The sequence below is a fragment of the Hypanus sabinus genome, chromosome 16 (assembly GCF_030144855.1).
Source record: "Hypanus sabinus isolate sHypSab1 chromosome 16, sHypSab1.hap1, whole genome shotgun sequence".
In the NCBI taxonomy this organism is placed as follows: Eukaryota; Metazoa; Chordata; class Chondrichthyes; order Myliobatiformes; family Dasyatidae; genus Hypanus; species Hypanus sabinus.
Window position 1 is genome coordinate 64,856,261 of NC_082721.1, and position 20,517 is coordinate 64,876,777.

At 44.6% G+C, this 20,517-nt stretch overlaps 1 protein-coding gene across 1 annotated transcript in view; it reads right to left on the minus strand.

Annotated features, from left to right (window-relative positions):
- Positions 1-7,496, minus strand: part of LOC132406383 (adhesion G protein-coupled receptor E1-like) — a 76,248-nt gene extending 68,752 nt beyond the window's left edge. Inside the window, exon 1 of the mRNA XM_059991987.1 lies at positions 7,107-7,496. Within this exon, the coding sequence (XP_059847970.1) occupies positions 7,107-7,146 (40 nt within the window). The 5' untranslated portion in view covers positions 7,147-7,496. The remainder of the gene's footprint in view (positions 1-7,106) is intronic.
- Positions 7,497-20,517: the final 13,021 nt, after the last annotated feature.

Genomic DNA, 20,517 nt, shown 5'->3' on the forward strand with positions numbered 1-20,517 from the left:
CCAAATTCCGTCAGAACCCAATTTACTCCCTGCAGCGCCAAATTGTGGTTGCCATGGAAGCCATTCCCGTGGCAATGCCTGCTCTCTCCTTCCTGCTGGAGAAGTTAGTGGTGAATTACAGGCAGTGAGGTGGTAAAGCATTGATCAATACGAAATCAAAATGTAAACTGATTTGCCAGTAACTTTAGTAAAGCTGTACACCAGCTTCTTTCTGATGTGCTCCCAAGTACTGCGGAGGAATCCCATCAGTCCCAATATCCCACAGAGTAATTCCAAGGCCACGTTGTCTGCTTCGTACTACCTCATGCTCCAATGTCTAACAAGAGGTGGAGATCAGTGAGGGTACATGGATACAATTTGCTTGCATGCTTGTATTCAAAATATGAAATAAGATATTTACAGGATATTCAGTTTAAAAATACATAGTTCCCCTTTACAAGTAACCTCACTTGAAGAAGTGGTTTGTTATCTGTGTGCCAATGAATAATATTTACTGACATAGCGGCAGTTTCACAAGGGTTGGGAAGATATCTAGATTCAGCAGCTTTAAAGCTCTTATTTTTGCACAGGGTTGAAGGCATCTCAGCTGGCTCACAGACCAATCCCAACTATTGCCCAATCACCCATACTCTGTCCTATCACACACCTACAGTCAGGGCCAATTACAATGGCCAATCAACCTCCAACCTGCACGATTTTGGGATGCTGGAGGAAACAAACTCATCATCAGGAAAACTGCAGACACTAATTCTTATATTCTTGGCTTAACTCTTTCAAGATTAAACAAAAGAGATGCTGGAAATATTGAGCAACACACTCAAGATGCTGGATGTCCTCAACAAGTCAGGCAGCATCTATGGAAGGAAGTAAACACTCTACATTTTGGGCCAAGGCAGTCCTGATAAAGAGTCTTGGCTTGAAACATCGACTCTTTACTTTCCTCCAAAGATGCTGTCTGAGTTTCTGAGTCTCTCCTTACAGTTTAAAATCTTTTTATGCTAGGATAACTCAACCGAGGAATTGCTAGACATTGATAAAGAACTGTATAGCACAGTACAGGCCCTTCGGCCCAAGATGTTGTGCTGACATTTTAACTTATTCTAAGAACTATTTAACTCTTCCCTTCCACATAACCATCCACTTTTCTTTCATCCATGTGTGTATCTGAGTGTCCCTTTGTGTGTCTTCCAGTTTGAGATGGCACTGGCGAACCTTAGTGACGAAACAAGGATAGCAACTAAGTATTGTTAACCACACTTATTCTGGAAAATAATCACCTCTAGTAATAGTCTATAACTTCCCTTTGGAATTGGAGGCAACTCGATGTGGCAGAACTGAGGAGAGGCGATGTGGCGGACCCGTCAACAAGAGAGTGGAAGAGTGTAAAAGGTTGTGATTAGGCCGAATCGAAGCCACGGGGTTCAGGCACCAGAGCATATCAACACCATTGAACACGATGTGCGGATGCAGATTTACAGGCTGAATCAAGATGGCAAAGTCTGTGTAACCGTATGGCAGAACTTGTTCGGACGGAGACTTCAGCACCGGGACAGATTGAAAAGCTCAGGCCTGAAGCGAGGTATGAGCCGGTTCTGAATGCTGCTCTACAGCGTTTACTCAGCTCTGCGCTGGACTCTGGGACTCTCTTTCAGTTCAGAAACGCTATTAGTTTGTGGTCACTGTCTGTATGGTGTTTGTTTTGCATTGCACATTGTCTTCTCTTTTTGGGTTATTTTATTGTTTTATTTTTTAATGAGCATGATGTGGTTTTTATTTTCTGCACATTGAGTATTAGACAGTCATCTTTTTATTTATTTATATATATATATGTACTTTGTTCTTGGGTTTGATGAAGGGTTTCGGCCCGAAACGTCGTCACTACCTCCTCCCATAGATGTTGTCTGGCCTGCTGAGTTCTGCCAGCATTTTGTGTTTTTGTTCTTGGGTTTCTTTATTTCGTGGCTGCCTGTTGTGAGATAAATCTCAAAGTTCTATAATGTCTACATACTTTGATAATAAATGTACTTTGAACTTTGAACCAGCACCCCTGCAGCACATTCCACTCACCCAGCAATTGTTAGAGTCGGAATAATACTCATTCCTGACATTTACTCAGATCTAGGATCAAATGGGTTTGCTCAGAAACTCCAACTAATTGAGGGTGGGGATTTGCTCATCCACTCCGTGTCACAAAGCAAATGTAGAGACACAGGGCAGGAGAGGGTTAAATACAATTTAACTATCTCCCTGTACCAGGAGTTCACAACCTGGGGTCCATGGATCCCTCGGTAAAAAGTCAGGCTCCATGACATAAAAAAGGGTTAGGAGCCGCTGCTCAACACTATCCCATCGAATACTTCCAGAGCAGTGACTATGTGGGTTAAATACAGAGTAACACATATCCTGAGCAGGGATATCATGGGTTAAATACATGGTAAATCTCCCTCTGCAATGTACCACAAGCACATCTGAGGCAGGGACATCATGGGGTAAGTACAGAATGAAGCTCTCTTCACATTGTGCCATAAATATATTGTGGGCAGAGACAACATGAGCCACATTCAGAGTAAAGCCACCTCTACCACATCCAATCACACAGATGTGAGGGGGCAGACCAGAGGCTGAGGTCTGGCGTGGAATTTCTGGACAGGGGCACAGATTGAGACTTGAGCTGTGAATGAGCCTGTCCCGGGACAAAAGTACTGAGGTTTGAAGAGTCCACTGACAGACCTGCAGCTCATAACGTACTAAGACTCATATGCAAGGTCCCAGATAATTTGGGCTGTGCTTCACTTCTAACCGGTGAGGAAATGGTGGAGGCTTCATCACCAGATCATGAAGATATACTCAATGACAGCCTCCACTGCACATAGAAGCATAGAAGATAGGATGAGACCATTCAACCCTTCAAGCCTGTGCTGTCAGTATGATAATTATAGCTGGTTCTCCATCTCTGACCATTTTCCTGCTCTGTCCCCAGTCAAGGATCCAGAGGGAATAGGAGACTAGGCCTGTACCTTTAACAGAAATGTTCTCGCCGAATCAATCCAGTCAGGATCCACACACAGTTTGTGGGACGACCTTCCAAACATTGGCTCAGATACTCCCTAACATTGGTGGAACTGACCATTCTCCTCCACCAGCTCTCAATAAGATCAGTCTCCAGGACGTAATGACTTTTTGGAGATCCCCAACGATTCTGGAAGCAAGCACTCGGGAAAACCAGGTGACTGGGCGGATGTCCCTCTCATGACACTGGGTGGTCATTCCCATGTTAGTGACTTGTGTGGCACCCAAAACCATTCAGCCCATCCATCCCACACCAGCTCCAGCAGAGCAATCCCATCTGTCCTGTTTCCCTTCTTATTTCCCTGTTTCCTGGCAACATTCTCCCTCAGATGCCCATCAGCTCCCCTTTGGTTACCTTGCTCTTTACCTACATTAAGAGGTAGTCTCCAGTGAGAATTAACCCCGAATATCCTTGGGATGTCAGAGGCAACTGGAGCACCCAGAGGAACATTTCCAGGAAGAACATTGTGAAGTCCACAGACAGTACCTGAGGTCAATACTGAACCTGGGTCTGGTGACTCTCACTTCCTCAGAAGCTCGAGTCTAGTCTCCTCCCTCAGCACCAATGGCAGCATCTTTGCCCAGAGATCATTCACCCACCGGGCCATGTGCTGGCACATGTGATCCACCCTCAACAATACTGTGAATTCATGTCGGGTCCTTTCAGGGTGATGTCTGTCGTCTGAGATCTGGTCCAACATCCTCAGAAAGTTGGTCCACTGATTTCCTCTCCCTCTTCAACCAGGAGAAGATGCTCAACGGGGTGGGAAAAGAATATCTTTACTGGACTCTGGACTCATTCAACTGGCCCAGGACTTACTTCTGGACAGTGCCACAGAACAGGCCCCTTGGTATTCTGCTGAATTAATTAAACTAGTAATTAAACTGAACTAATGCGCAGGTGTGCTGCAGGGTTGGTGCTGGGCCTGCAACTGTTCACGATATACATTAACAATCTGGAAGAGGGGACCGAGTGCAATGTATCTAAGTTTGCTGATGATACTAAATTGAGTGGGAAATCAAATCGTGCAGAAGTTCCAGAGAGTCTGCAGAGAAATATAGATAAGTTATTTAGCTATTTAGACATTGTACAGTTAGATGGAGATGTAATGGTAGGATTTTTACTCCTCATGTATGTGAAGGACGTGAGAAATAAAGTCATTTCAATTCAATTAAGTGAGTGGGCAAGGGTCTGGCAGATGGAGTTCAATGTTAGTAAATGAGAGATCATCTACTTTGGAAGGGAAAAAGAAAGAGCAGATTATCAATTAAATGGTGAAATATTGCAGCACACTGCTGTGCAGAGGGACTTGGGAGTGCTTGTGCAAGAATCACAAAAGGTTAATTTACAGATGCAGCAGGCTATCAAGAAGACAAATGGAATATTGGCCTTCATTGCTAGAGGGATTGAATTTAAGAGCAGGGAGGTTACGCTGCAACTGTACAGGGTACTGGTGAGGCTGCACCTGGAGTACTGTGTGTAGTTCTGGTCTCCATACTTGAGGAAGGATATACTGGCTTTGGAGGTGGTTCAGAGGTTCACCAGGTTGATCCAGAGATGAAGAGGTTAGACTATGAGGAGAGACTGAGTCACCTGGGACTGTACTCGCTGGAATTCAGAAGAATGAGAGGAGATCTCAAAGAAGAACATAAAGAACATAAATCACAGGGTTGTTTATGGTGACATATATGTACATTGATAATAAATTTAGTTTGGATTTGAACTTTGAACTTTGATTTATATTGTGCTGTGACAATCTTTTATACTATACATAATAACACCAATATATTTTTGAATGATCTGAGAACTTACTAACACACCCGTCTATGTTTTCATTAAAGTCACTTCTATATATCACAAACAACTGAGCTCCAAGCATTGATCCCTGTGGAACACCACCAGTCATAGAACTCCAGCCCTCTACCACTACCTTCTGTCTTCAATGATCAAGTCAACTTTGCATCCAATCGAATTGCCCGTGACTATACTTGCTGCAATTCAGAAGGATGAGAGGAGATCTTATAGAAACATGTAGAAGTATGAAAGGGATAGATGAGATAGAGGCAGGAGAGTTGTTTCCACTGACACATGGGTCTAGACCTAAGGGATGTCACCTCAAGATGCAAGGGAGTAGATTTAGGACAGAGATGAGGATAAACTTCTTTTCCCAGAGGGTGGTGAATCTGTGGAATTCTCTGACCAGTGAAGCAGTGGAGACTACCTCAGTAAATATATTTAACACAAGTTTGGATAGATTTTTGCATAGAAGGGGAATTAAGGGTGATGGAGAAAAGGCAGGTAGATGAAGATGAGTCCATGGCCAGATCAGCCATGATCTTATTGAATGGTGGAGCAGACTCGATGGGCCAGATAGCCTACTCCTGCTCCTATTTCTTACGTTTTGATGTTCTTATGTATCAACTCTTCATCGATCCAATGTGCCTTAATCTTCTGGATCTGCTGACCATGACAGACCTTGTCAAAACCTTTCTAAGCTCCATGTATATAAGATCCCTAGCCTGACCCTTAACAGTCATCTTCATGATCTCCTGGAAATCTCAATCAGGTCTGTAAGGCTTCCCTACACAAGTCCATGCTGACTATCCCTAATATCAATGCTTTTCCGGTTGTGAATTGCTCTGTCCCTCAGCATTTTCTCTAGTGGTTTCACTACCACTTACATAAGGTTCACCAGTCTGGAATTTCCTGATTTCTCTCATTGCCCTTCTGAAATGGCAGAACAACACCAAAGTTCAAAGTAAATTTAGTATTAAAGTATGTACGTGTCACCATATACCACCTAGAGATTCATATTCTTCAAGCATTTTTAGTACAGCAACTACATTAGAATCAGTGAAAATACGCATTCATTGTTAAAAGTTCATTTATTTATTTATTTTTGTATTTTCACAGTTGGCTGTCAATTTTGGTGTGTTGTTTTTCATTGATTCTATTGTATTTCTTTGTCCTACCGTGAATGCCTGCAAGTAAATTAATCTCAGGGTAGTATTTGGTGACATATACATTCCTGGAAATGCAATTTACTTTGATCTTTGAACAGAGACTTGACAAACAACCAATGCGGAAGAGAAGGCAAAGTGCCAGCTATTCTCCAGTGTTCTGCGAACTCGCCTGTAGCTAAAAAGGATAGAAATGTTTCTGCCAAGACCCCAGCAATCTTAAGATTATAAAACTTTACTTTTATAGCAGGGACCATGCCCTTCAGTCCACTTGGTCCATGCTGAATACAGCATCCTCCTTGCTAGTTCCAATGGTCTGCATCTGGCCCCGAACCCTCCAAGCCCTTTCACCCTCCCCCATGTATCTATCAAAATCTCTCTTCAATGTTGCAGTTCTGACCACCTTGACCACTTTCTCTGACAACTCACTCCAGGTGCTCACTACCCTGTATGGAAAGGAGTCACCTTTACACGTGTAGTGAGAATTCCCCATCCCGCGCCAATGACCCCGTCTCCCATTTTCAACCACCCTCCTCTTCCTGGAGACCTTGCTCTGGTCTTCAAAGTTCAAAGTAAATTTATTATCAAAGTAGACCGATGCTACCCAGAGATTAATTTTCTTGTGGGCGTTCACAGTAGATACGAAGAAACTCAATAGAATCAATGAAACACTACACACAAAGACAGACAAACAACCGATGTGCAAAAGATGATAAACTGTGCAAATCCAGAACAAATAATAATAAATGCATACATAAATAAATAAGTATAATGTGAACCTCGTGCCCTTTGAGTACTGGCCTCCACTCTCTCTGCCCCAATCCCAATCTTTCCATCAAAACTGCTGAAAAAAAGGGGGTATTGCTGTAGTCTTGAAAATGGAAATGAATGGACAAGCAACAGGAATATGAGGAGGAAAGTTAACAGAGAGGGGAGGGGAAGAAAAGGGGAGGGAGAGTCTAGGAAAAATGGAAACAAAGGGGAGGTGGAGGAGAGGAAGCAGGAGAGGAGTGAAGAGGGCATTGAAAAGAGTGGACCAGGGACAGAAAGAGAAAAATTGCAGAATGAACACTTACCCAGAAGAGGCAGGCAGCTGCTCGTGTTGCCGAGACCCATTCTCTGCACAACTCGCCCTTTCTAGTGTCAGCTGTCACTGTGGGCTCTGGGTTTTATACTCCGTATAATCTCACCATCACACTGACTCCACAGTGGAGAAGGAAATGAAACTCTCTTCCTGAAAACGTCTAAAAGCAAGAGTCCTGATGAAAGTCACAACACAAAACTTCAACTCCTTATTCCCCTCCATAGATGCTGAATTCCTCCTGCATTTTCTGTGCATTTGACTGCACTTGTGTGAAGTTGGGCATCGTGGGGTTGTGGCCCAATAGAGGACCAAATACCTGGTCAGGACCGGTGCACCAAGTCATCAGTCTGATAGCCGGGAGTGTGGTAGATACAACACTCTCTGTCCCAGTGAATAGATCAGTGTGAGCAGGGTGGACTCATTAATTAGCAGCCACAGGAATGTATCTGTCACTCAAGGGTGGAGGTTCACAATAACAGAACAAGTGAGAACAAGTAAACACAAGAGTTTATGCAAATGCTGGTAATCTTGAGCAAAACACACAGAACACGAAGGAGGAACTTAACAAATAAATTGAATAGTTACATTAAACAAGTAGAGCAAAAATAAAAATAAAAACAGTTGTGAGGTTATGTTCATGGTTCAATGGCCATTCTGAAAGCAATGTCAGAGGGGAGGAAGCTATTTCTGAATTGTTCAGTGTGTGCCTGCAGGCTTCTGTACCTCCTTCCTGATGGTAGCAACGAGAACAAGGCATGGCCTGCGGGTCATGTGGTAAACCATTCATATCTGTCTGGACATGTCGGGACACATCCCTCTGCTGACTGCTCCTGTGGCTCCTCCCACAGACCCCTGAATAAAGGCGATTGTGTCACTGCTCCTCCCACTGTCCAGGAGAGATATACAGCATGGATGTGGATCCATTTTGTTGTTAATAAAACCTTTCATTATTTACTCTACTTCCAGTCTTTTGGAGCAATTGATAGTGCATCAGGTCATTATGATGGATGCCACCTTTTTGAGGCATCTCTCCTGGAAGATGTCATGCATACTACGGAGTCCATTGTTCATGTTGGAGCTGACTGAGACTGCGTTTGCAACTTTCTGCTGCTTATTTTGATCTTGTGCAATAGCTCCCCCACCCCCATACTGGATGGTGATGAACCCAGTTAAAATGCTCTCCATGGTACATCTGTAGAAATTTGCAAATGTCTTTGGTGACAGACCTAATCTCCTCAAACTCCTACTGAACATAGCCACTACCCTTCCTTCTTTGTAGCTGCATTGGTATGTTGGGTCCAGGACAGATCCTCAGAGACATTGACACCCGGGAACTTTAAATTATTCACTCTTCCCATTTCTGATCCCTCAATGAGGACTTGTGCGTGTTACCTCATCTTACCCTTTCTCAAGTCTACAATCAATTCTTTGGTTTGACTGATGTTGAGAACAAGGTTGTTGCTGTGACACTGCACAAGTAGCTGACAAATCTCACTCCTTTACACCTTTTCATTACCATCTGAAATTCTGCCAACAATGATTGTAACATCAGGAAATTTTTAGATGGCATTTGCGGAATGCCTGGCCACACAGTCATGGGTGTAGAGAAGGTAAAACCATGGACTAAGCGTTCATCCCATGAGATGCGTCAATATTGATTGTCAGTGAGTGGGAGATGTCATTCCTGATCTGTACAGAATGTGGTCTTCCAGTAAGGAAGTTGATGATCCAATTGCAGATAGAGGTACAGGGGTCCAGATTCTGGAGATTTTCAATCAGATGTATGGGAACGAACATGTTAAATGTTGAGCTGCAGTCAAAAGACAGCACTCTGGCATAGAAATGTGTATAGCCCAGTTGATCCAATGAGAAGAGCCAATGAGACCGCATCCACTGTAAACCTATTGTGGCGATAGTCAAATTGCAGTGGGTCCAGGTCCTTGATGAGATGGGAGTTAACTATAGCCATAAGTAACCTCTCAAAACACTTCATCACTATATATGTGAGTGCTTCTGCACGATAGTCATTAAGGCAGATCACCCTGCTCTTCTTGGGCACTGGTATAACTGCTGCCCTTTTGAAGCAGGTAGGAACTCCCACTGTAGCAACGAGAGATTGAAAACCCCTCCCAATCAGCCCAAGACCCTTCATCAGGTCTGGAAATGAAGGGGGAAGAAGCCAGAATAAGGAGGTGGGGGAGGGGAGGAGTACAAGCTGTCAGGTGATAGGTGAGACCAGGTGAAGGGGAAGGTGAGTGTGTGGGGGAGGAGGATGAAGTCACAAGCTGGGGGGGGGGGGTGATCATTGGAAGAGGTAAAGAACGGGTAAAGGGAAAACCATGGAAGAAAGGGAAGGAGGACAGGAACAAGAGGGAGAAGGGGCAAGAGGGAAACCAGAATGGAAAAATAGAGAAGGAGAGAGGGAGAGTGAGGAAGAAGAAAGGTAACTTCATATAATTCCTCCTTCCTCTTTCACTCTTTTTCCATTCCCGTGGTTACCCTCTTACCCCTTTTCCTCTCACATCTCATCTCCTCCCTCTAGTCCCCATCCTCTTTTCCTTTCTTCCATGGTTTTCCCTTTACCAGTTATTTACCTCTTCCAATGATCACCCCCCCCCCCCCCCCAGCTTGTGACTTCATCCTCCTCCCCCACACACTCACCTTCCCCTTCACCTGGTCTCACCTACCACCTGCCAACTTGATTCCCCTCCACTCCCCACCCCCACCTTCTTGCTAATGCCCCTTTTCAGAAGAGGGTCTCAACTCAAAATATCGACTGTCTATTCCCCTCCATAGATGATACGTGACCTGCTGGGTTTCAGTCGAGTTCCAGCTGCTGGAACGATTCAGACTGTGGGAGGGGCTTCCAGATGGAAGTCCTGAATGAGTTTTATTTGTTTCACTGACATTTGGGCTTCTGCAGTTATAGTGACCATAACATTGAGGGCTTATCAAGAAAACACAATTAACATCCTTCAACAAATGGTTATGGTCACCACCCAGTCCAAACGACATACAGTAAACATTAATTTTGTCTCTGCTACTCTAAAACCATTGTGAGAAGGATGTTGAAGAGATAAGCAAGAAATTTACAGAAATTGGGCTCAAGGCTTCAGCTGGCTGAGGTTTAGATCAGCCCTGGGCAGTAAGAACACAGGATGCGGTGTGAGTGGGGAGAGAGAGCATTAGAGTATCGTGGAAACCACTTTAACATCACCCACATCTCCTGCTGACTGCTCCTATCCTTCAAAGAGCTGCTGTTGGGAGGGCTGGCTGGAAAACGACTGCATCCGGGCCCGGAGGTGCCACTCTCACATTGTTAGCTGCTAAAAGTTTGTTATCGCGCAGGAAACTACCGATATGCATCAAAATCCATGTATGGGGGTGGGGGTGGTGGAGAAAATTTGCAGCCTGCATTTTGCTTCCGAGGACAGCAAGGAGCGATGTTGTGTTGAATCCATCTTGTTTATATTTTTTGTCCAATCAGCTACACTCAGTGGCCACTTTATGAGTTACCTCCTGTACACAATAGAGTGGCCACGAAATGTATGTTCATGGTCTTCTGCTGCTGTAGCAGACCCACTTCACATTCAATGTGTTGTGCATTTGGAGATGTTCTTCTGCACGGCAGTGTTGCAATGCATAGTTATTTGAATTACTGTTGCCTTCCTGTCATCTTGAAACAGTCTGGCCATTCTCCTCTGAGGTCTCTCATTAACAAGGTATTTTTCACCCACAGAACTGTTGCTTATTGAATGGTTTTAGTTTTTCACACCATTCTCTGTAAACTCTGGAGACTGTTGTATGTGAAAATACAAGTGAATCAACTCTTTCTGAGAAACTCAAAATAGCCCATTTGGCAACAAAAATCATTTTGCAGACCGTCACTTAAATCACTTTTCACCCCATTCTGACATTCAGTCTGAACCTTTTGACCCTGTCTGCATGCTTTTGTACATTGAGTTGCTGCCACATGATTGGCAGATGAGGTACTTACATTAACGAGCAGGTATATGGGTGTAGCTAATAAAATGTCCACTGAGTGTGTGTCCCATAGTGGTGGACAGCTTCACCATGGGGAAGTGCTTTTGTACTTTCTGCCCCAGTTAAGCCGCCTGCTGAGTTCCATTTAAAATCAGATCAGACCTAATCCCGTTGATGCTGGATCAGGTTTGAGGAACTGATTCTCTTTGCTGTTTCCTGATGGTGAGGAATTGCAACAATCAGCAACTTTTGCAGTGTTGGATTGGACTGGGGCGCCACAGTAACACAGCACTATCACAGGTCGGTGTGTCAGAGTCCAGTGCTGTCTGTAAGGAGCTTGTTCATTCTCCCCGTGGGTTTCCCCCAGTTGCTCTGGTTTCTTTCACAGTCCAAAGATGCACTGATTGGGGGGGGGGGGGGCGGGAATTAATTGGTCCTTGTAAATTGACCTGTGATTAGGCTCAAGTTAAATCAGTGGATTGTCGGCAGGAGGAGTTTGTTTGGTCAGGAAGGCCTGTTCCATCCACACTGTATCTCTACATAAAACAAACAAAATAATTGTTATTCCCTTGTAGTTCAATTTTCTTATGCTTTTTGGTATTTTATATAATTATCTATATACCGTACATGTAATTGCTCATTGTGTTTTTAGTGCCTTTGCATCTTTCTAGAAACTTCTCAGTTTCAGTGGTGGGAATCACATTACTTGAATCAGGGCTTTCTTATTGGTTAATTTAAGCAATGGAATTTGAGTGGTTTTGGTATAAGAGGACCAGACCATGTTGGTTTGTTCTGTTTTGTCTCATCTTCCCTCTGCCACTAGGCTTTGCTTTTGCTCTTCACGGTTTTCCATTCCCCTCATTTGCTTTGATCTTGTAACAATTAATAAAGTGATCGTAAGTGAAAAGTTTTCTGCCTCATTCTTGAATTCTGAAGTGGTGAATTGCAAAAACATCAGGGTACGATGCAGAGAAAGTGGACACCACACCACGAGTAGTTAAATCCATCACCTCCTCATCTCCTTTGCCGTGTGTGTGTTTCCCTGCAATCAGATTTATGTTGTGAAATTTGTTGAGCTGTGGCAAAAGTACAGTGCAAAATACTATATATGATTAAATTAAATTAATTGCAAAAAGAGAGCAAAAATAGCCAGGATTACATCATCTCCTTCAATCATCTTCACAGAATGTTGCCTCAATAAACTGGGGACATTATCAAGAATCCCTGCCGCCCTTTGCTATTCCCTTTTCTCTCTTCTACCTTCTGGGAGAAGATACAGGAGCTTGAAAGCTCGGAACTCCAGACTCAAAAACAGATTCTTCCCCACTGCAATCAGATTCCTGAACCAGTCACCTCTTTCACACACCCTTCCCACTGAGGCTACCACACACTCGGACGCTTCACTCTACCTCTCCCGGTACCTTTCACATTGCTTTCAGTACCGTTTCAGAATGCATGGCCATCGTTGTGTCATTCTGTTGTCCTGTGCTCAAGTTGGATTCACTTTCAGTGACCACTTTATGAGGTGCACTTGCACACCTGCTCAATAATGCAAATATTGAATTGAATTAACTTTATTACTTACATCCTTCATATACATGAGGAGTAAAAATCTTTATGTTACGTCTCCGTCTAAATGTGCAATGTGCAATTTATACTAAATATTATGTACATCAGGATAGTCAATAGAACACAGGAATTCAGCTGCATCACCATGAATTAATCAGTCTGATGGCCTGGTGGAAGAAGCTGTCTCGGAGCCTGTTGGTCCTGGCTTTTAAGCTGCGGTACTGTTTCCTGGATGGCAGCAGCTGGAACAGTTTGTGGTTGGGGTGACTCGGGTTTAGCGTAACCAGAGAGCTGTGCCTGTCATGTGACAGCACTGCCCTCACCTGGTCGGAGGTCACACCACATTTTGCCCCTCCCAACTAATCAATGCACACTTAACTATTGGCCACCTTAATTGGATTAACCTGTCTAGCACCAAGCCATTGGCCCCCTGACCTATAAAGGGTTTTGCCATCCTCAAGGAACCACCCTGCTTCACTCCAGGTAAGGTGTGCATTGAATAGGGTTGTGGGAGTGTTTATTTTTGTCCCTTTAGCAAAGTGCAATGCTTGCCCATAGCCAAGGGGGGTGCAAGTATTGTAGTTCCTTTTCCCTTGCTTGTATTTGTACCTGTACTCTGTCTCCATACCATTTTCCCGTGTATTGTACTGCAAACCTGACTTTTCCCACACTCCTCTATTCTAAACATGAGTACTGTAGCCGCTTGTTTTGATCCCAAGCTTTTTCTCCACTTGTAAATAAACTCCTTATTATTAAAACTGTGTGTCCAGAATTCTTGCCTTGAGACCCAAAGAACTTTTCTCATTTCTATCACAACAGGTCCCCAATGATCCTTTGGTTCCTTTTTATACAACTGTCTTTGTAAATGTCCTGAATAGTGGGAAGTTCACATCTACAGAGGCACTGGGCTGTCTGCACCAGTCTCTGCAGAGGGAGGTAGAGTTCCAATACCAGGCAGTGATGCAGCCAGTCAGGATGCTCTCAATTGTGCCCCTGTAGAAAGTTCTTAGGATCTGGGGGGGGGGGAGCAATACCAAACTTTTTCAAAAGTCTGAGGTGAAAGAGGTGCTGTTGTGCCTTTTTCACCACACAGCTGCTATGTACAGACTGTGTGAGATCCTCAGTGATGTGGATGCCGAGGAACTTAAAGCTGTTCATCCTCTCAACCCCAGATCCACTGATGCCAATAGGGGCTTGCTTGTCTCCATCAGCCAATCATGTGGCATAACTTGATGCATAAAATTATACGGACAGTCAAGAGCTTCAGTTGTTGTTCAGACCAAAAATCACAATGTCATGGTCCCGATTGTTAATTCCCTATCTTGCTCCTAATTTTCTTTGATTATGCCATGGTCCCAATCGTTAATTTCCCTAATTGCTTCCACTTCTCTTTAATGATGATACACCTGCTTTCCATCAAAGACTCAGTATAAGAACCTTTACATCACAACCACTGGTTGCCAACTCGTTGGTCTTTTTTTCCCTATGAGATAACTACATTCCCTGACCACTTAGATCTATTTGTTCTAAGTTTAGCTCCTGTTTCAAGGTTTACCTATGAGCCTCCATTTCTCTGAGTCAAGGCTCTGCGTCAAGACTTCGTGCAAAGGCTTTAAGTCAAGGCTCTGTGTCAAGGTTCCATATGAGAGCTCCGTGTCAACATTCCTCCTGGTTGCTGTTTGGCATTTACATCCATGTAAGCATCTAGACTCAATCTCTGAGCCTGTGTTCTGCACTTGGGTTCACTTCCTGCACTCTTGTAACACACAATGGCAAAGAAATGCGATCTAAGTGACTTTGACCGTAAAATGATTCTTGGTGCCAGACAGGGTGGTTTGAGTGTCTGAGAAACTGCTGATTTCCTGGGATTTTCATGGATAAGTCTCCAGAGTTTACAGAGGATGGCACAAAAAAACTAAATATATCCAGTGAGCAGCAGTAGGTGAAAAAGCACTATGAGCAAGGCCCCTAACATAAGGATGACCATGACTGTGAAACAGACAACGCTGGGTCTGTGTTTTTACCACGCTCAGTTTGATACGAATGCCAGGAAGTGCTGACTGCCTTGCAGCTTCGACAGTGCCAGTGCTCGGAATATCAGAGGTCTGGGAACATCATGGGTTCCGGCTGCCGGGGTGGTCTACTGTTCATTATGGACGCCCTTTCGTGGTGACGCTTCCCGTGTGACACAGGTGCTCAAGTGAGTGTGCTACCGATGAGAAAGCAGCGAGAGGCTGCCGACAGCAGCACGATCCAGACTTAGGGGACACGACGGGTGACGCTCTGCTTCAGTGGGTGATGTTATTTGTGTGACTTTGTCCTGGCCAAAGTGACTGGACCTCTGCTCGGTGCGGATTTCCTGTGTGCCCAAGGCCTTGTCAGTCAATCTTTAAGAACTGCCGAATTGTGAATGTCAAGGACTTTGTGTAGTTACCCTGCTCCCCCAGTAAGTTCCCAACAACGACTCTGTCAAGCGCCTGCACCACTGCATGTGAGTTTATCCAACAGCTGGGTGAATTCCCAAACCTCACCAAGCCCACATTCTCCACAACAGTTACACATCTTGGGGCCAAGCATCACATTTCCACAAATGGCCCACCAGTTAATGCCCATGTGGGTATACTAGACCCAGAGAAGCTGGCAACAATGATGGCTAAGTCTGGCAACATGGAAAGACTTGGCATTGTACACCAGAGGAATAGCTGCTGGACTTGAGCATCCATATGGTCCCAAAGTCTAAAGGTTGCTGCCAGGTCACCATCCCCGATAATTACCGAGTCCCACACATCCAATACATTCTAAAGTTGACTTAGTTAGGGACTACCATCAGGTACCTGCATGCTTGGAAAACATTCCAAGATGGCTATGATAACCCTGTTTGGCTTCTATCAGTTTCTGCTTGTGCCATTTGGGCTGGAGAATGCAGTACCTATACAGGTGCGAATGGGTAACTATGATGTTGGGATAACAGAGACATGGCTGCAGGGAGATCAGACCTGGGAAATGAATGTACAAGGGTATACGTACTATCGTAGGGACAGAAATGTGGGCAGAGGGGGTGGGGTAGCCCTGTTGGTGAGGAATGAGATTCAGTCCTTTGCAAAGGGGGACATAAGGTCAGGAGAAGTAGAGTCTGTGTGGATAGAACTGAGGAACAGTAAGGGCAAAAGGACCCTAATGGGTGTTGTCTACAGGCCACCAAACAGTAGCATGGATATTGGGTGCAAGTTGAACAGGAAGTTAACATTGGCATGTGGCAAGGTAATGTCACAGTAGTTACGGGGGATTTCAACATGCAGGTGAATTGGGAGAATCAGGTTGGTGCGAGACCACAGGATAGGGAGTTTGTAGAGTGCCTACAGGATGCATTCTTGGAACAGCTTGTACGAGAGCCGACCAGGGACAAGACTATTTTGGATTTAGTGTAATATAATGAACAGGATTTGATAAGCGATCTTGCAGTAAGGAGCCATTAGGAGCAGTGATCATAATATAAGTTTTTATCTGCAATTTGAGAAGGATAAGGGCAGCTCGGAGGTGTCAGTATTGCAGTTGAACAGGGGAAACTATGGAGCCATGAGGGAGGAGCTGGCCAAAGTTGACTGGATGGATAGCCTAGCAGAAAAGACAGCTGAACAGCAATGGCAGGTATTCTTGGGAATAATGCACAAGGTGCAAAATCAGTTTATCCCCCAGAGAAGGAAGGATTCAAAGGGGGGAAAAGGGCCACAGTGGTTGACAAAGGAAGTCAAAGATTGCATAGCATTTAAAAAAAAGGAAGTATGACAGAGCTAAGGTGAGTGGGAGGACAGATGATTGGGAAGTTTTTAAGGAACAATAGAACTTAACTAAAAAGGCAATATGGGGAGAAAAAATGAGGTATGAACACAAGCTAGCCAGGAATATAAAGGAAGATAGCAAAAGCTTTTTTAGGTATGTGAAGAGAAAGAAGATAGTTAAGAACAATGTTGGGCCCTTGAAGAATGAATTGGGTGAAATTGTTATTGGAAACAGAGAAATGGCAGAAGAATTTAATGAGTACTTTAGATCTGTTTTCACTAAGGAAGACATAAGCAATCTCCCAGATGTATGGATGGGCCAAGGACATAGGGTAACAGAGGAAATGAAACAATTGACATTAGGAAGGAAACGGTGATGAGTAGACTGATTGGACTGAAGGCTGACAAATCCCCAGGTCCAGATGGTCTGCATCCTAGGGTACTAAAGGAGGTGGCCCTGGAAATTACGGATGCATTGGTAATCATTTTCCAATGTTCCTTAGATTCAGGATCAGTTCCTGAAGATTGGAGAATGCCTAATGTTATCCCACTGTTTAAGAAAGGAGGGAGGGAGAAAACAATCGACCTGTCAGCCTGACATCAGTAGTGGGGAAGATGCTAGAGTCCATTATTAAGGATGAAACAGTGGCATATCTAGATAGCAGTGATAGGATTGGGCCAAGCCAGCATGGATTTACCAAGGGTAGATCATGCTTGACTAATCTGTTGGAGTTTTTCGAGGATGTAACCAGGAAGTTAGACAGGGGAGATCCAGTGGATGTAGTGTGCCTCGATTTTCAGAAGGCATTTGATAAGGTCCCACATAGGAGATTGGTGGGTAAAATCAAAGCTCAGGGCATTGGGGGGAAGGCATTGACATGGATAGAAAACTGATTGGCAGATAGAAAGCAAAGGGTAGCGGTGAATGGGTGTTTCTCAGAATGGTAGGTGGTGACTAGTGGGGTGCCACAGGGCTCGGTATTGGGACCACAGCTGTTTACAATTTACGTCAATGATTTAGATGAAGGCATTGAGAATAACATCAGTTATTGCTGATGATACTAAGCTGGGTGGCAGTGTGACATGTGATGAGGATGTTAGGAGAATTCAGGGTGACTTGGATGGGCTGGGTGAGTGGGCAGATACTTGGCCGATGACATTTAATGTGAATAAGTGTGAGGTTATCCACTTTGGGAGTAAGAACAGGAAGGCAGATTATTATCTGAACGGTATAGAGTTAGGTAAGGGAGAAATACAAAGAGATCTAGGAGTCCTTGTTCATCAGTCACTGAAGGTGAATGAGCAAGTGCAGCAGGCAGTGAAGAAGGCTAATGGAATGTCGGCCTTTATTACAAAGGGAATTGAGTACAAGAGCAAGGAAATTCTCTTGCATTTGTACAGAGCCCTGGTGAGACCACACTTGGAGTACTGTGTACAGTTTTGGTCTCCAGGGTTAAGGAAGGACATCGTGGCTGTAGAGGAAGTGCAGCGTAGATTCACGAGGTTAATTCCTGGGATGTCCGGGCTGTCTTGCGCAGAAAGGTTAGAGAGACTGGGCTTGTACACGCTGGAATTAAAGAGATTGAGAGGAGATCTGATTGAAACATATAAGATTATTAAGGGATTGGACAAGATAGAGGCAGGAAATATGTTCCAGATGCTGGGAGAGTCTAGTACCAGAGGGCATGGTTTGAGAATAAGGGGTAGGTCATTTAGAACAGAGTTAAGGAAAAACTTCTTCTCCCAAAGAGTTGTGGGGGTGTGGAATGCACTGCCTCGGAAGGTAGTGGAGGTCAATTCTCTGGATGCTTTCAAGAAGGAGCTAGATAGGTATCTTATGGATAGGGGAATCAAGGGATATGGGGACAAGGCAGGAACCGGGTATTGATAGTAGATGATCAGCCATGATCTCAAAATGGCAGTGCAGGCTCGAAGGGCTGAATGGTCTACTTCTGCACCTATTGTCTATTGTCTATTGACTTTCCAACGGCTGAAGGACTCTATTAAAAGACTCAGATTTCCTTCTTGTTTACCTAGATGACAGACTTGTCTCCTGTGCTTCCAAATTTGAACACGTATTACATCTCCGCACACCTTTTGTGTGCTTAAGCCAACACAGGTTGACTATAGCTCTGCTAAATGCCAATTCGGGTTGTCACTAGATCCTGAAGACACACACTCAGCAATTCAGGAACTGCTTCTTCCCCTCGGCCATCTCATTTCTAAATGAACATTTGAAGGCATGAACTCCACCGCATTTTTGTATTATTTCCGTTCTTGCATGACTATTTTAAAATTTAACTGCTTAATATACATATAGATCCTTACAGTAATTTGTTTATATTTTTCTGTATTATACTGTTGCTGCTAAATGAACAAATTTGATGACATGTTCTGGTGATATTAAACCTGATTCTAATTCTGATCAAAAGTAGTCGCTATTGTGGATTTGCCACTGTCATGACCTACGAAAAAGCTACAGAAGTTTTTAGGCATGGTGAATTTCTACCACTGCTTGATTCTGTGAGCTAATGACCTTATATGTGATGACCCCACCACATATAGTGCACTTGAATGCAATACACCTAAGCACGTGCTTGACTGGTCTGCGGACATGACCAGGGAATGAGATGATACCTAACAAGCTCTTCCCAATGCAACCCTGCTGATGCACCCGTAGTCACGACACTTCTGACTGTGCTGTCGATGCTGGGCGGAGGCGTGTGGCAGCCGCTCGCCTCCTTCAGTCAGCAGCTCCTTCCCCCGTAAGTGAAGTACAGGACGTTTGACCGTGAGCTTCTCAGAATCTATCTGGCTGTCTGCCATTTTCATTTTCTTCTAAAGGGCCACAGTATTCATTGATCACAAACCCCTCGTGCACACGATAGTCAAAATATCAGACCGTTGATCCATACAGCAGCAATGTCTTCAGGCCTACCTACCAGTGTTCTCAACAGATATAAGATATAAGGGGGAAAATAATGTCACAACTGATTGCCCCTCACGGCCAAGCACTGAGGCCATACACATAGGGGTTGACCACGCCAGCGTGGCAGCCGACCAAGCTACTAACCCAGAGGCCCAGGCTTTCCGAATATCAGTCACGGACCTGCGATTTGCTGACATTAGGTTCGGGGAAGCTGGGGTTTCTCTCCAGTGCAATATCTCAACCAGTCATCCTCACCACATAATGCTCATAATGGACTGTTTTTGACTCCAAACATGGACTCTTGTGTATGGGCCAGAAGTTACACTAAAGTTTGTGTGGCAAGGCCTTAGGAAGGACGTGTGTGATTGGACTGCAGCCTTTGTGGAGTGCCAATGGGCAAAAATTAATAATCTTCTGGAGTCCCTGAGCAACGGTTTGACATGTCCATGTGGACCTTATTGGTCCTCTTTCCCCCATCCTGCGGTTTTACACCCTCCTTACCATGGTGGACCATACCACGAGGTAGACAGGAGTCATCTCTCCAGCATCAACAATGGTAACAGATGTGGCTCAGGCTTTTGTCAGCTCGGTTTGGTACACCGTCTGACATTTCCTCTGACCTTTATCCCCAGTTCAGATCAAACCACTGGGCTGCAATGACCCAGAATCTTGGGGTGAGGGTACATCACACTCTGGTGAATCACATGCAGTCTAATGGCCTTTCCGAGCAGTTTCACCACTCCTCAAAGGCTGCTCTGAGGGCTTCCCCAGTGGATGAGTGTTGGGCTGATCATCTCCCGTGGGTCCTGCTGGGGCTCAGAACAGCTCTAAAAGGAGGCATGGGACCCAAGGGGACATTTCTTTGTGGATCCAGAACTGGCTTGCCCACAGAAGGCAAAGAGTGATTGTAGACGGGTCATGATCTGCATGAAGGTCGGTGACCAGTGGTGTGTCTCAGGGATCTGTTCTGGGACCCTTACTCTTTGTGATTTTTATAAATGACCTGGATGAGGAAGTGGAGGGATGGATTAGTAAGTTTGCTGATGATGCAAAGGTTGGAGGTGTTGTGGATAGTGTGGAGGGCTGTCAGAGGTTGCAGCGGGACATCCATAGGATGTAAAACTGGGCTGAGAAGTAGCAGA